The sequence below is a fragment of the Oncorhynchus tshawytscha genome, linkage group LG04, assembly GCF_018296145.1.
Source record: "Oncorhynchus tshawytscha isolate Ot180627B linkage group LG04, Otsh_v2.0, whole genome shotgun sequence".
In the NCBI taxonomy this organism is placed as follows: Eukaryota; Metazoa; Chordata; class Actinopteri; order Salmoniformes; family Salmonidae; genus Oncorhynchus; species Oncorhynchus tshawytscha.
The window spans coordinates 69,573,844-69,587,940 of NC_056432.1; the positions used below are offsets into that span (position 1 = coordinate 69,573,844).

At 40.6% G+C, this 14,097-nt stretch overlaps 1 protein-coding gene across 1 annotated transcript in view; it reads left to right on the forward strand.

The window, feature by feature from the left end:
* The window catches only part of LOC112247419 (pleckstrin homology domain-containing family A member 7), a 162,701-nt gene extending 150,973 nt beyond the window's left edge, over positions 1–11,728 (forward strand). Inside the window, 4 exon segments of the mRNA XM_042321141.1 lie at positions 3,513–3,758; positions 3,983–4,116; positions 4,222–4,367; positions 9,007–11,728. Of these exon segments, the coding sequence (XP_042177075.1) occupies positions 3,513–3,758; positions 3,983–4,116; positions 4,222–4,367; positions 9,007–9,029 (549 nt within the window). The 3' untranslated portion in view covers positions 9,030–11,728.
* The last annotated feature ends 2,369 nt before the right edge of the window (positions 11,729–14,097 follow it).

Genomic DNA, 14,097 nt, shown 5'->3' on the forward strand with positions numbered 1-14,097 from the left:
ATATGCAATAACAGAAAGGACAGAATAGGCGGGGCCCCTGATTTCAAATGTCCTTGACTCCATCTCAAGAAAATGATTGGAAGGATTGAGAGATATTCACATAATGCATTTTAGACTACAGTCTGTCTCTACTGAAGTAGACTCTGCTATGATAGTGATCATGGTAATGATTAACCTCACTTCCTCAACTCTATTAAAGGCTTTGGGAGATATGGAAACGGCATTCTTATATGTCGGCCATCTTTAACTGTGTCAAAGTGCTTTTTGTTGGTTAGCTTGTGAGAATCTTTGTGAATTATTATTACTAAACACTGATGCATTAATGCAGCTTCAGTAAATGAGCTTTGTGGGGGTTGATTGTAGTTGATTGATTGTGCTACACTGAATCATATCCCTACTGCTGCATTAACAGCCCATAGCCATTACCTCTCTCCTCCCTACACCCACCCCTGGCCAAACAACAAGTGTTCTCTCAGCATTTCTCTAATGTTACCTCAATACTGGAGATACACACAGCAGCTAATAACTCTCTCAATCTGTCCCACCCTGACTAAACTGCAGTTTGACCTACTCTCAGGCTCCATGACAGTGTTTCAGTCTGTGTTCCTATCAGTCCACTCGTGCAGCCCACTGCTAAGATACTAACCTCATACCCTTCTTCTAGAACGGTCTGTCATTCTCTAACCAGGTCTCATTGTGCTGCTCAGACAAAACATACATAATCCTGCAGATTAAAAAAACGAGACTTTTTACATTGTTTATTTTCACTGCCATTTTAAAGAGTGGATCAGTGTGGATATAGACTGCTGGATGAAACATTTTCTAACATCATCTATTGACTCATCACATTATACATTTCATGTGCCTTGTCGTTTGATACGATGCAACATCTGTCTAATGCTGTGCGTTTTAGTCGTTTAGTCTTTGTATACGAGTAAAAGCTTCTACGGCGTGACTTTAGCAGTGTGAATGCAGTTCTGATTGTGGTGACTTGTGGATCTTACCACCACGTATCTCTCCTTGTTAACGGACTCTACATACAGCAAGGCCTAATGTAAAGTACATGTATCCATTGTGCCAATCATTTACAGTCGTATCAGAACTCAAGTCAGCATATTATTTCTCTGTTAATCTGCAAATGGAGGATCACTAAACTCCCTCCCTCTTCTCCACATATTTAATGTAGAGGTTTGCAAATAAGAAATAAACACAAATATTCCTAATAAATGCATGCTTGCCATGTGTTTTTTCTTCATTGCATGTGTATTAAATATGTATTTGTGGTATTTACTGCACTGGGCATTTTTATTTTCGTCTAGTAAGCACAATGATGCCTGGGACCAATATGTACATGTAAATGAATGTAGCTAGATGGATCCCTCTCTCCTCCTCATCTTCTCCCTAATCACTGACTGCACAAGTAGAGTGATGCATGCTGTGGTCTGAGAGCTTAGGACTTCACATACTGCACGTGCATGTGCACCACACCCCCATCAACAGGCCTGTACATGCTGGTGGTTTGGCCTGTGGAGAATACTGTTGCATTTCTTATGCTGTATGCCATTGTATGTATGTTTGAATGGAAAACACACACACAAATATCACCTTTTTTTTATTTGAAAAAGGGAAAATGTACAATATACAGTATAGCTACAGAGAAGAAGAAATCAACATCTGTAGAGTCTCACACTGGATGTTGCCATGAAATTGTAGCAACAAATCCTGAGTCAACAGTTGGAAAGGGGACTAATAATGTGGTTGTTTTGGTGTATGACTGTTGTGTCTGTGAATCAGCAGTATGGTTGTATTGATGTGTAACTGTTGTGTCTGTGAATCAGCAGTATGGTTGTATTGATGTGTAACTGTTGTGTCTGTGAATCCGCAGTATGGTTGTATTGATGTGTAACTGTTGTGTATGTGAAGCTGCAGTATGGTTGTATTAATGTGTAACTGTTGTGTATGTGAAGCAGCAGTATGGTTGTATTGATGTGTAACTGTTGAGTCTGTGAAGCAGTAGTATGGTTGTATTGATGTGTAACTGTTGAGTCTGTGAAGCAGTAGTATGGTTGTATTGATGTGTAACTGTTGAGTCTGTGAAGCAGCAGTATGGTTGTATTGATGTGTAACTGTTGAGTCTGTGAAGCTGCAGTATGGTTGTATTAATGTGTAACTATTGTGTCTGTGAAGCAGCAGTATGGTTGTATTGATGTGTAACTGTTGTGTCTGTGAATCCGCAGTATGGTTGTATTGATGTGTAACTGTTGTGTCTGTGAATCCGCAGTATGGTTGTATTGATGTGTAACTGTTGTGTATGTGAAGCAGCAGTATGGTTGTATTGATGTGTAACTGTTGAGTCTGTGAAGCTGCAGTATGGTTGTATTAATGTGTAACTGTGTGTATGTGAAGCTGCAGTATGGTTGTATTGATGTGTAACTGTTGAGTCTGTGAAGCAGCAGTATGGTTGTATTGATGTGTAACTGTTGAGTCTGTGAAGCAGCAGTATGGTTGTATTGATGTGTAACTGTTGAGTCTGTGAAGCAGCAGTATGGTTGTATTGATGTGTAACTGTTGAGTCTGTGAAGCAGCAGTATGGTTGTATTGATGTGTAACTGTTGTGTCTGTGAATCCGCAGTATGGTTGTATTGATGTGTAACTGTTGTGTCTGTGAATCCGCAGTATGGTTGTATTGATGTGTAACTGTTGTGTATGTGAAGCTGCAGTATGGTTGTATTAATGTGTAACTGTTGTGTATGTGAAGCAGCAGTATGGTTGTATTGATGTGTAACTGTTGAGTCTGTGAAGCTGCAGTATGGTTGTATTAATGTGTAACTGTTGTGTATGTGAAGCTGCAGTATGGTTGTATTGATGTGTAACTGTTGAGTCTGTGAAGCAGCAGTATGGTTGTATTGATGTGTAACTGTTGAGTCTGTGAAGCTGCAGTATGGTTGTATTAATGTGTAACTATTGTGTCTGTGAAGCAGCAGTATGGTTGTATTGATGTGTAACTGTTGAGTCTGTGAATCAGCAGTATGGTTGTATTAATGTGTAGCTGTTGTGTCTGTGAAGCAGCAGTATGCTTGTGTTGGTGTGTAGCTGTTGTGTCTGTGAAGCAGCAGTATGCTTGTGTTGGTGTGTAGCTGTTGTGTCTGTGAAGCAGCAGTATGGTTGCGTTGGTGTGTAGCTGTTGTGTCTGTGAAGAAGCAGTATGGTTTTATTGGTGTGTAACTGTTTTGTCTGTGAAGCAGCAATATGATTGTGTTGGTGTGTAGCTGTTGAGTCTGTGAAGCAGCAGTATGGTTGTGTTGGTGTGTAGCTGTTGTGTCTGTGAAGCAGTAGTATGGTTGTGTTGGTGTGTAGGTGTTGTGTCTGTGAAGCAGCAGTATGGTTGTGTTGGTGTGTAACTGTTGTGTCTGTGAAGCAGCAATATGGTTGCGTTGGTGTGTAACTGTTGTGTCTGTGAAGCAGTAGTGTTTGCGTGTAACTGTCATGTCTGTCTACCCCTCCTCCTCCAGTGGAGACGAGAGCAGGAGTTTGACCTGCAGTTGCTGGAGCGGGCGGTGCAGGGGGAGGAGGAGCGGGCGGTGCAGGGGGAGGAGGCACGGGGCGTGGTCCAGGGGGAGGAGTGTCCAGCAGAGCACAGTGATAGACCTCGGTCCCAGTCAGATGAGTGGCTGACCCTCCGCTCTACAGCCACGTCCACACTTACCCAGGAGGTGGACCTGGAGACGCTGGACTATGACCTGGACCTCAGCCGAGAGGTACAACCTGACCCTCACCACCTCCACCATCAAACCTCACCAAGTCAGAGCTGGTCACTTTAACATTTCATTAAGGACTTAGTACTTTCACAATGTTGTTTAAACAATTGAATAGACTTGTTTTCAGCTTCAATGGTTATATTCCCTAATCCCTACAGTGATGGTACTAGAGTCGAATAGCTGTTAGCAGGAAACCTCTACTGTGTGTGTTTCTCTGTGTGTAGCTGGCCAAACCTCAGAAGGTGTTAATCCCTGAGCGCTACATAGACACAGAGCCTGAGGAACCTCTCAGCCCTCAGGAGGTGGAGGCTCGCCATCGCAACATGGAGCGCATCAAGAACATTCTGGCCAAGTCCAGGTATATTACAGCACCACCACTACTCACGGGGCCAATATGGAAGATCAGTTTGACAGGCCATTCAATTCATTGTGTAATGGTGTGTGTGTGTGTCTGTGTGATTAGTGTTCAGATCCTGGCGGGGCCCTCTGTGGCGGTGGACCAGCCAGAGGTGGTGGGTCTGGACTCAGCCCTACTGAAGCAGGAGAGGATTATCACCATGTCTTACGCCCTGGCCTCAGAGGCCTCCCTCAAGAGCAAGCAGGTCGCAGGTAATACCAACACACACAACTGGACACACTCTCTGCAGTAATACCAACACACACAACTGGACACATTGTCTGCAGTAATACCAACACACACAACTGGACACACTCTGCAGTAATACCAACACACACAACTGGACACACTCTCTGCAGTAATACCAACACACACAACTGGACACACTCTCTGCAGTAAAACCAACACATACTCTGCATCTAGTCTGCAGTAATACCAACACACACTCTGCATCTAGTCTGCAGTAATACCAACACACACTCTGCATCTAGTCTGCAGTAATACCAACACACACTCTGCATCTAGTCTGCAGTAATACCAACACTAATGTATCAGAGGCTGGGAGAAAGTCATGACTGCATGGGATAAAAGAAAAGGACTGTTTGATGCTCTCAGTGACTCAGTGAATCTGTGTACATAAAAGGTTTCCAACATTTCCAAACGTCAAATGATATTTTGTAGAAGGTGTTGATAGACATGCATGAATGTTCTGAATAACTGGTCATCTTCTCACTACAAACTTCCACATTACGTTTTAGTCTTCACTTGTCAAACATGAACTTGGTGGTACAACTTCTGCCAATCATGTGTCATTTCCAATAACTATACTTATGATTGAGTACCTAGTCCTCCCCTTTTTGGTTCATGCACAACTTCTGCCAATCATGTGTCATTTCCAATAACTATACTTATGATTGAGTACCTAGTCCTCCCCTTTTTGGTTCATGCACATATTCTAAGAGACTGACGCTCTTGTGTGGATGTTCGTCATGTCAGGGCTAAACACTTTCAGAAATGATTATCTTTCAAGTATGTGTCTGACAATATCAGTAAAATCTACCTTGCATCACATTGACATCCTCTGGATAGCTGAAGACGGGATAAACAGAGGGTAGCTCGCTTTCAAGAGTGCTCTGTGGATGATGGAGGAAGGGAGGGGAAAGGTGCAAAGCCGCGCTATCAGGCCGTTCATCTCCTAATAACTCAATATTATTTCTTATAAGTGTGGGCCTTATGAGTAAAGACAGAGATAATTGCGATCCGTGTCTAATCTTTCAGACGGGGAGGATTCTCTTGATGAGGCTATTTTGTGAGGTTGATCAATGACCCAGTAAGACTGTGCTCAGGCTCTCAACTGCATCCTCCTGTAGCTGGCTCTTTGAACACGGTTCTGAACCCTCATAAAAGACACCCAGATCACTTTTCATCTTTACCTTGCAGCAAGCAGGTTCACTCTTCCAGTAGCATCATCAGTAGCAGCCCTTTTAGATGAGTTGCGTCTCTCTCTCTCCTCCTCTCTCGTTCTCTTTCTTTCTCTTGCTCTTCTCTCTCTTTCTCTTCTCTCTCTCTGTCACACAGACTTACACTCAAACATCAGGATGTGATGGAGCTTAATATGCACAGAAGAGCAGAGTCAACAATTCTAACAATCTTTCCAGCATAGAGAAATGTCAGAATACATCACACGAGGCATCTTGTCAGACCAAATCAATGTTTTTTTCAACTCTTTGGTATAAAAGGAAACTTCTTTCAAATACTACATTCTGAATGTCTACACCATCCATATGTTCTTCTGAAATATCAACACAGAAATACTGGACAATTATGGTTGCGATTTGACACAATTACAACCATGGTCTTGAATTGGAATCACATTTTTTCTGGTCGCCACCTTCCCGGCATTTTTCTGGTTGCCCCCCTCCCAGTCATGGTCTTGACTCGGACTCAATTTTCTCCGGTCTTGGTCTTGAATCAGTCTCGCTTTAAGTGGTCTTAAAAACAACACTGCCTTTGGATTTGTCAGTGCTGCTCCTAATGTGACTAATGTCCTGTTCTCCTCTTCCTCTCTGTCTTCCTCTTCTTCTTCTCCCTGTATCTACTTCTCAGTAGTACCACTGCAACCTAATATCCCCACCGTGCCTCCTCCTCCACCTCCTCCTCCACCTCCTCCTCCTCTTCCTCCTGTCTCTCAGGCACCTCCCCCTCCTCCTCCTCTAAGCAACGGATTTCACTTCTCGTTTGTCTAATCAGAGAAAACAAAGTAAGGACTAACAGCATGCTAATGGGATTGAGGCTTCACTAATTCTCCCTAACATGGGTGCTGCTTCACACCTCTCTGTCTGCATGATCATTGCAGTGTTGTAATTCCGAAGGTAGTAGATCACCCGTCTCGTTACCGTCAGCATACCTACACATCTGCAGGCAGCCAGCTAGTCTCAATGTGCTAATTGTCTGTAAATTGTTATTGTAACTTTATCTAAAATGTGTGTTGGGCAGGGTAAGGGGGCATCAAATGCCACTAGCTACGTGAGCATTGTGTGCAATTAACAAAGAAATGAGACACCTTTTGCTTCAGCACCTTGACAGTGGAACAAGTGTTCACAGCTGCATTCCACAACACCAATTATCCCACCATCTGTAGACTGCTAACAGTATTCACCAATACATGTAGAACAGGGAGAAAAATTAAAGTGACACTATTTTTAATGTGCAAACACATTGGGACTGATCATGATACTGTGTGAGTGTGTCCAGTTAACTTTGGCCTGTGGCACTCTCAGGCTCTCTACTGTACTGGCTCAATCATGCACCATCTGTTGGCTATCCTTGACGACTAACCCGATCCCCTTCCTTATCCATGGCACTCTGCAATATGTGTGGGACTGTGTGCATGTCTTTGTGTATATTTGGTGTCTTCCACCTTGTTGGTGTCTATCAACAACCCTGTCCTGTTTCCTTCCTCATCCATGTGTGCTGCTCACCTGAAAGGGTCGGGGTCAGAGGTTATGATGTGTGGACATTTGGAAATGCCCAAATGACACCTTATTCCCTATATAGTGCTCTACTTTTGACCAGGACCCATAGGGCCTATGTAGTGAATAGGATGCTATTTGGGACGCAGACAATATGTTTGGAGATGGTTCAGTATGCACAGCCAAGCCTACAATCTGCACTTACATACATATATATTTGGAAAGGAAATAGTTATAGAGTAAACAACAGCTATGTTTGTTTCCAAAGGATACCTAAAGATACAGCTCCTGTATGTGTTCTAAACTAAACAAACGGTGTTCGCTGAATCAGTCTCACACACAGTATGATGTTGTTGTATGACTGTTGTTTTCACCGCTTGGTTTAACAGTACACTGTAGCATTTCATTCAGTTGCTTCAAGTTTGTTGTGATGTGAGTTGAGTTTGAGGGAAAAAATGACATAAAATTCTTCCACTATGTGACATGCTGTACAGAAAGACAGAGAGCAGAGAATGTTTCCCAGTTCACAATGTAGTTTTTTATTTGTATTTTATTTCACCAGGTAGGCTAGTTGAGAACAAGTTCTCATTTGCAACTGCGACCGTGCCAAGATAAAGCAAAGTAGTGTGACACAGACAACAACACAGAGTTACACATGGAGTAAAACAATAAACAAGCCAATAACACAATAAACAAGTCAATGACACAGTAGAAAAAAAGAAAGTATATATACAGTGTGTGCAAAAGGCACGAGGAGGTAGGCAATAAATAGGCCATAGGAGTGAATAATTACAATTTAGCAGATTAACACTGGAGTGATAAATGAGCAGATGATGATGTGCAAAAGAGCAGAAAAGTAAATAAAATAAAAACAGTATGGGGATGAGGTAGAGGTAGGTAGATTGGGTGGGCTAATTACAGATGGACTATGTACAGCTGCAGTGATCGGTTAGCTGCTCAGATAGTTGATGTTTAAAGTTGGTGAGGGAAATAAAAGTCTCCAACTTCATCGATTTTTGCAATTCGTTCCAGTCACAGGCAGCAGAGAACTGGAAGGAAAGACGGCCAAATGAGGTGTTGGCTTTGGGGATGATGAGAGATATACCTGCTGGAACGTGTGCTACGGGTGGGTGTTGTTATCATACAGGTCACAGTGGTGGGTAGTACAAGGTGATTTGGTAACAAAACGGATGGCACTGTGATAGACTGCATCCAGTTTGCTGAGTAGAGTGTTGGAAGCTATTTTGTAGATGACATCGCTGAAGTCGAGGATCGGTAGGACAGTCAGTTTTACGAGGGTAAGTTTGGCGGCGTGAGTGAAGGAGGCTTTGTTGCGAAATAGAAAGCCGATTCTAGATTTGATTTTGGATTGGAGATGTTTAATATGAGTCTGGAAGTAGAGTTTACAGTCGAGCCAGTAAGGTACAATGATCCATTAATTCCATATGTGGTGTATGGTCACTTGGGTTTTGGGGGTTTTGTCTTTCTTGCTTTCAAAAAAGGTAGTTTTCTCATGGTTTCCTATGAGACTAATATTCCCTTTTAAAGATCTGGTGTGTTGTATGATGCACTTTATGTTGTGGTGAGTTCTGCTGCATCATCTTCATTGTGGCTGGGATGCTTTTAGGTTAATAACCTTTACCCATGTATAGTACTGTCCTTTGGTATTCAGTAAGACCATGGTATTTGATTAAAATATATATATATATATATATATATATATATATATTTCTACTTTACTAGACTAAAACCCTGCTAATACTGTTTGATTGGATCCCAGCTAAGAATGTATTCTTCATTTCCTTCCATTCTGCTTGGTTTTCTAGAATTTCTCAGTCTTCCTAAACTAACTTGATGTGTTTTGTTGATTTTCCCTCAGCCAATGTGCTTTCTGGACACTGAGGTGCTGTTCCATGATGACAATACAACCTGGATTCTTGAGGAAAGAAAGACTTTGTTTGGTGCTGACGGTTACACTGTTATACAGTAGATGAGTGTTAGTGAACATTTAACCTGCCCTCAGTAGCACGCAGCAGGACTTACTCGCTGATGCATTTTTAGGAGCTAAAAATGAAGTAACTATTTTCTTAAGAAAATGTGTGTCTGCCGTGAAAGCTGCTGTGCATATTAACTTTGGAAGTGTCTAGCAGATGTTAATCCCATAATAGAAAAGGTTTTATACATGTTATTGTACTTTTAGCATTATACTGTATCATAGTGAAGAACTGAAAGAGATATTTTCAAGGTGAGAAGGTTTTGTCTTGCTGTGTGATCTGAATTTGGAGGGAACTTGTATTTGTTTTTTTAAAGTTAATGAGAGTATTCACCAACTGGAAGGTCGATATGAACATGATAAGGTACTGAACATGTGTCATGTTGATTGTATTTTTGTCAAAACTCAGATGATATTCTTACACCAAATCACTTGAAATGTAATTTGTGTTTGTATCTAGCACTGCCAGTCTCTTAAGGGCTTGCCAAATGGATTTTTATTTTTGCTTACAACATTGGGAGGAAAATAACATTGAACATAGTATTTTCTGGATGGCTTGGGCAGGTTGCACAATGATAATTATTACAAATGTAAATATTAAAGATATTAACATGACATTTGCCTTATCAAATGTTTTGTCTTCAGACAACAGACTCATGCAGTAGTCATTATAACCGTTATAAAATGATAATGATATACTGAGGTATTCAGAGAATGTGAACCCCCAAAACTCTTTGGTCTTATAGCCTATTGTACTGTATTGAATTTAAATCATATGTTATTGCGTCAGTTTAATAATTGTACTACTCTGTGGATGACAGTTGAATAATATGGTTGACTGTGTTGGAATCTTCAAAACCCTTTATCTTGTGCCAGTTCTGATAACCTTCTCTTCATGCTGACCAAAAAGTACAAAATGTAGCCTCATCACAGCTCCAAGGATTCTCTTTGAACATTCCTATTGATTGCTTTGCCCTGTTACATTTCATTCTATTATCTGAGAAGGGAATCCAACTTTACAGGCTCAAACCAAATGAGGCGAACTTTCAATACAAAAAAACATGAAATGTTTCTTTAGTTCAAAGCTTCTCCTTCTTAAAGGGTATTTTCTATTCCGTGTCTCTACATTTTCAACTGGGAAGGTGGGTAGTAATAGCATTGGTGTATCTGAAGCATAGAATTTATATCTTTAAATCAAAGATCTTTTACTTTGTAAAATAAACCTCTTGAGACGAACATGGCATTGAACTTATGAATCAAAGCTGATGGAATTATGAATCTAAGCTTTTTGTAACTTACTTTTTCACATGTTCTGTAAATGGAAGGTCAGCTATATAAAAGTCATGACTAGAACCAATTGCAATTGTTCTGTCAGTCCTATACATAATTCTACAGTTCTAACATATTCGCTAAGCATGTACTGGTATCTTGCTTATAGGCTATGCTCCTTTGGCTGGTGGTCCAGTAGACTGCTCTCACCTCCCTTGTGAGATCTTTATCTTTAATTGGAGAGTAATTACATACACTTGTCTGCATCATGGTACTCTTTGAAAACACCTGTGAGAGGGGATGCACCTCCCAGAGCTCCACAGTGGGATCTGCCACATCTCCTCTCTCTCCATGCCATCTCGAGGAGTGGGAGTGTGGGCCCCAGAGTGCCTGCTAGTCCTGGTGGGTATAAGACCCATCACATCCGCTATTCTGCTTATTTTGCAATAAATGGGCTGTTTTTTTCCTCCTCCTGCAGAAATTCACCCAAGACCATCCACTGAGGATTGTGGCATTTCCATGTATTGACGTTTGGCTGCTGGTTCATATACATTTGTTATGCTATACTCTGGACTTCAAAGAGAATGAAATAGGGCCTATTATGCTAATTCTGTCTTGTTCTGTTCAACGTAATCAAGGCCTCACACATTAATCCTTTACAAAATGTTCCTCACTGACTCTTGGAAAAGGTTTTCAAATGTACATGAATAGAAAAAGGAATTCCTGACTTTCCCAGATGACTCCAAAATCCCGTAATTGAGCACTTGGGGGGAGACAACCTTTAGTCATTTTGAAACTATAAATGATTAGAGAATTTGATATGAAATCCAGAGTAAACAATTGTGAAAAACAGTGAAGGTTTCTCTTCCCACATGATTGTAACAGGGTGGAACTGTTTGTTGGTAGACATGCCCCATGTTAACCCTTGCCAGTCCCAGGTATAGCATGTTTCAATAAAGGGCATGGCCCTGGGTATTTAAGCTTGACTTTTTGTGTCATTCACAATATTCCATGACCACTAGAAGGCTGACGTGTGCAGGGAGGATGGTCTAGTAGTGAAAGTCCAGTCAGTGTCTCTATTAGACACCATAAGAATCCTGACTGGACTCTGACTGGACATGAGCTGAACCAAAGGATCCAACACAAAAGGTACTTTGATTCCAAAATGGTCTTTTATGCTCTTTTATCATCTCAAGATCAATATACATGCTTTAATAAGGGATGGGCTGGTGTTCAATTATTGAACAGTTAAGAATAATTGAATATTCTCTCCCAACACACTGTACATGCCTACATAAAATGAAAATAATAAAATAAACCTGTAACTTTTTAAGACTGATATTTAATAGTATATTCATTGTCTCATTCTCGCTCAGTTTATTGCAATACAACTTATTCAATGGTTAACTTATTCAATGGTTATTCAATGCTTCAGCACACCCCTAGACTTTTTCCACATTTTGATGTGTTACAAGCTAAATTTAAAATTGATTCAATTGAGATTTGTTGTCACTGGCCTATAATGTAAAAGTGGAATTATGTTTTTAAACATGTTTACAAATAAAGGAAAAGCTGAAATGTCTTGAGTGAATAAGTATTCAATAAATATCCCTTTGTTTGGGGCGGCAGGGTAGCCTAGTGGTTAGAGTGTTGGACTAGTAACCGGAAGGTTGCAAGTTCAAACCCCCCAGCTGACAAGGTACAAATCTTTCGTCATTGAAATTAAGAATTTGTTCTTAACTGAATTGCCTAGTGAAATAAAGGTAAAATTGTTATGGCAAGCCTAAATAATTTCAGGAGTAAAAATGTGCTTAATAAGTTGCATGGACTCACTCTGTGTGCCTTAACAGTCAAGCAGTGAATTTCAAACACAGATTCAACCACAAAGACCAGGGAGGTCTTCCAATGCCTCACAAAGAAGGGCACCTATTTGTAGAGAAAAAAAATGACATTGATTATGCCTTTTAATTAAATTGTACCTTTAAGGTAAAAAAATCTTATTTTCAATGACAGCCTAGGAACAATGCCTGTTCAGGGGCAGAACGACAGATTTGTACCTTGTCAGCTCAGGGATTTGAACTTGCAACCTTTCGGTTACTAGTCCAATGCTCTAACCACTAGGCTACCCTGCCGCCCCTTTGAGGATGGTGAAGTCATGAATTACATTTTGGATGGTGTTTCAATACACACAGTTACTTCAAAGATACAGAATGGAGCTAAGCAGAGGCAAAATCCTAGTGGAATACCTGGTTCAGTCTGCTTTCCACCAGACACTGGGAGATGCATTCACCTTTCAGCAGGACAATAACCTAAAACACAAGGCCAAATCTACACTGGAGTTTCTTACCAAGAAGACAGTGAATGTTCCTGAGTGGCTGAGTTACAGTTTTGACTGAAATCTACTTGAAAATCTATGGCAAGACCTGAAAATGTTTTTCTAGCAATAATCAATCACCAATTTGACAGAGCTTGAAGAATTTGAAAAGAATAATGGGTAAATGTTGCACAATCCAGGTGTGGAAAGACCTTAGAGACTTACCCAGAAAGAGTGCTTCTACAAAGTATTGACTCAGGGGTGTGAATACTTATGTAAATGAGATATATCTGTATTTCATTTTCAATAAATGTTCAAACGTTTATAAAAATATGTTTTCACATTGTCATTATGGGGTATTGTGTGTAGATGGGAGAGATTTTTTTTATGTTAATCCATTTTGAATTCATGCTGTAACAAAACAATATGTGGAATAAGTCAAGGGGTACGAATACTTCTGAAGGCCCTGTAAATACGGTATATGATAACAGGTTTATGTGAACACAGTTGTTCTACCCTATAAATGATTGAGTATGAATGTTTAAAAAATGCTGTGTTAAAGAAAACAATGAATTGCTCTCATGTTCCTTAAACGGTTTGCATTTACAATACCTACAATGAATTGGGCTTTTTGTGTACATGAATGAAGCAGATGCCCTTGGGCTTCCTCTTTGATCCAGCAGCAGCTCAAACTTTGTCTGCCTCTTAGCAACACATTTCACTTCAAATTAAAGCACAACTCTGTCTGCAAGCACCAAAGAAAAAACCTGCACCGTGCTGAAATGTTTTGCAGTGTTGGTTATTGGTAAAAATGAACATTGGATGAGTTGTTTTAATAAGGCCCACCTTCACTCTCTCACTTTGGGTTGTATAGAGTATGTGTTGTGCAGATGTGTGCCATCTTCAGGCCCTTTTCATCCTCTACAAAGCAAGCATTATGAAGATGATGATGACGAGAACACACCATCACCATGAAGACTGAACATTTTCCAATGTTTTAATAATTAAATGGGTTAGGGTATTGGTTATTGCTTGTGTGTAAAGGGCTTCCAACTTTTCATATCATGCCATAGTTGAGATCTCATTCCACCATTTCATCTGCAGCAGTTAATTGTTCAGTCATCGAGTGTTTGTGTGTTTGTTCAGGTATTGTAAGCCTTTGACTTTTAGTGAACCTTTTTATGTGAGGGGCAACAACCTACATTTTTACTCTGCTGATCACTGACGGAAGACACACTGCTAACATGTAAGAATCTCACGCATTTTTCAACCCTCTTCAAGCCACACCCCTGAGCTAGCAACATGCATTAGTGGAGTCTGTGCAGATAGTAATGAACTGGTAATTACGTAGTTCAATACAGAATTATGACGTCCATATCATTATGTAATTAGAC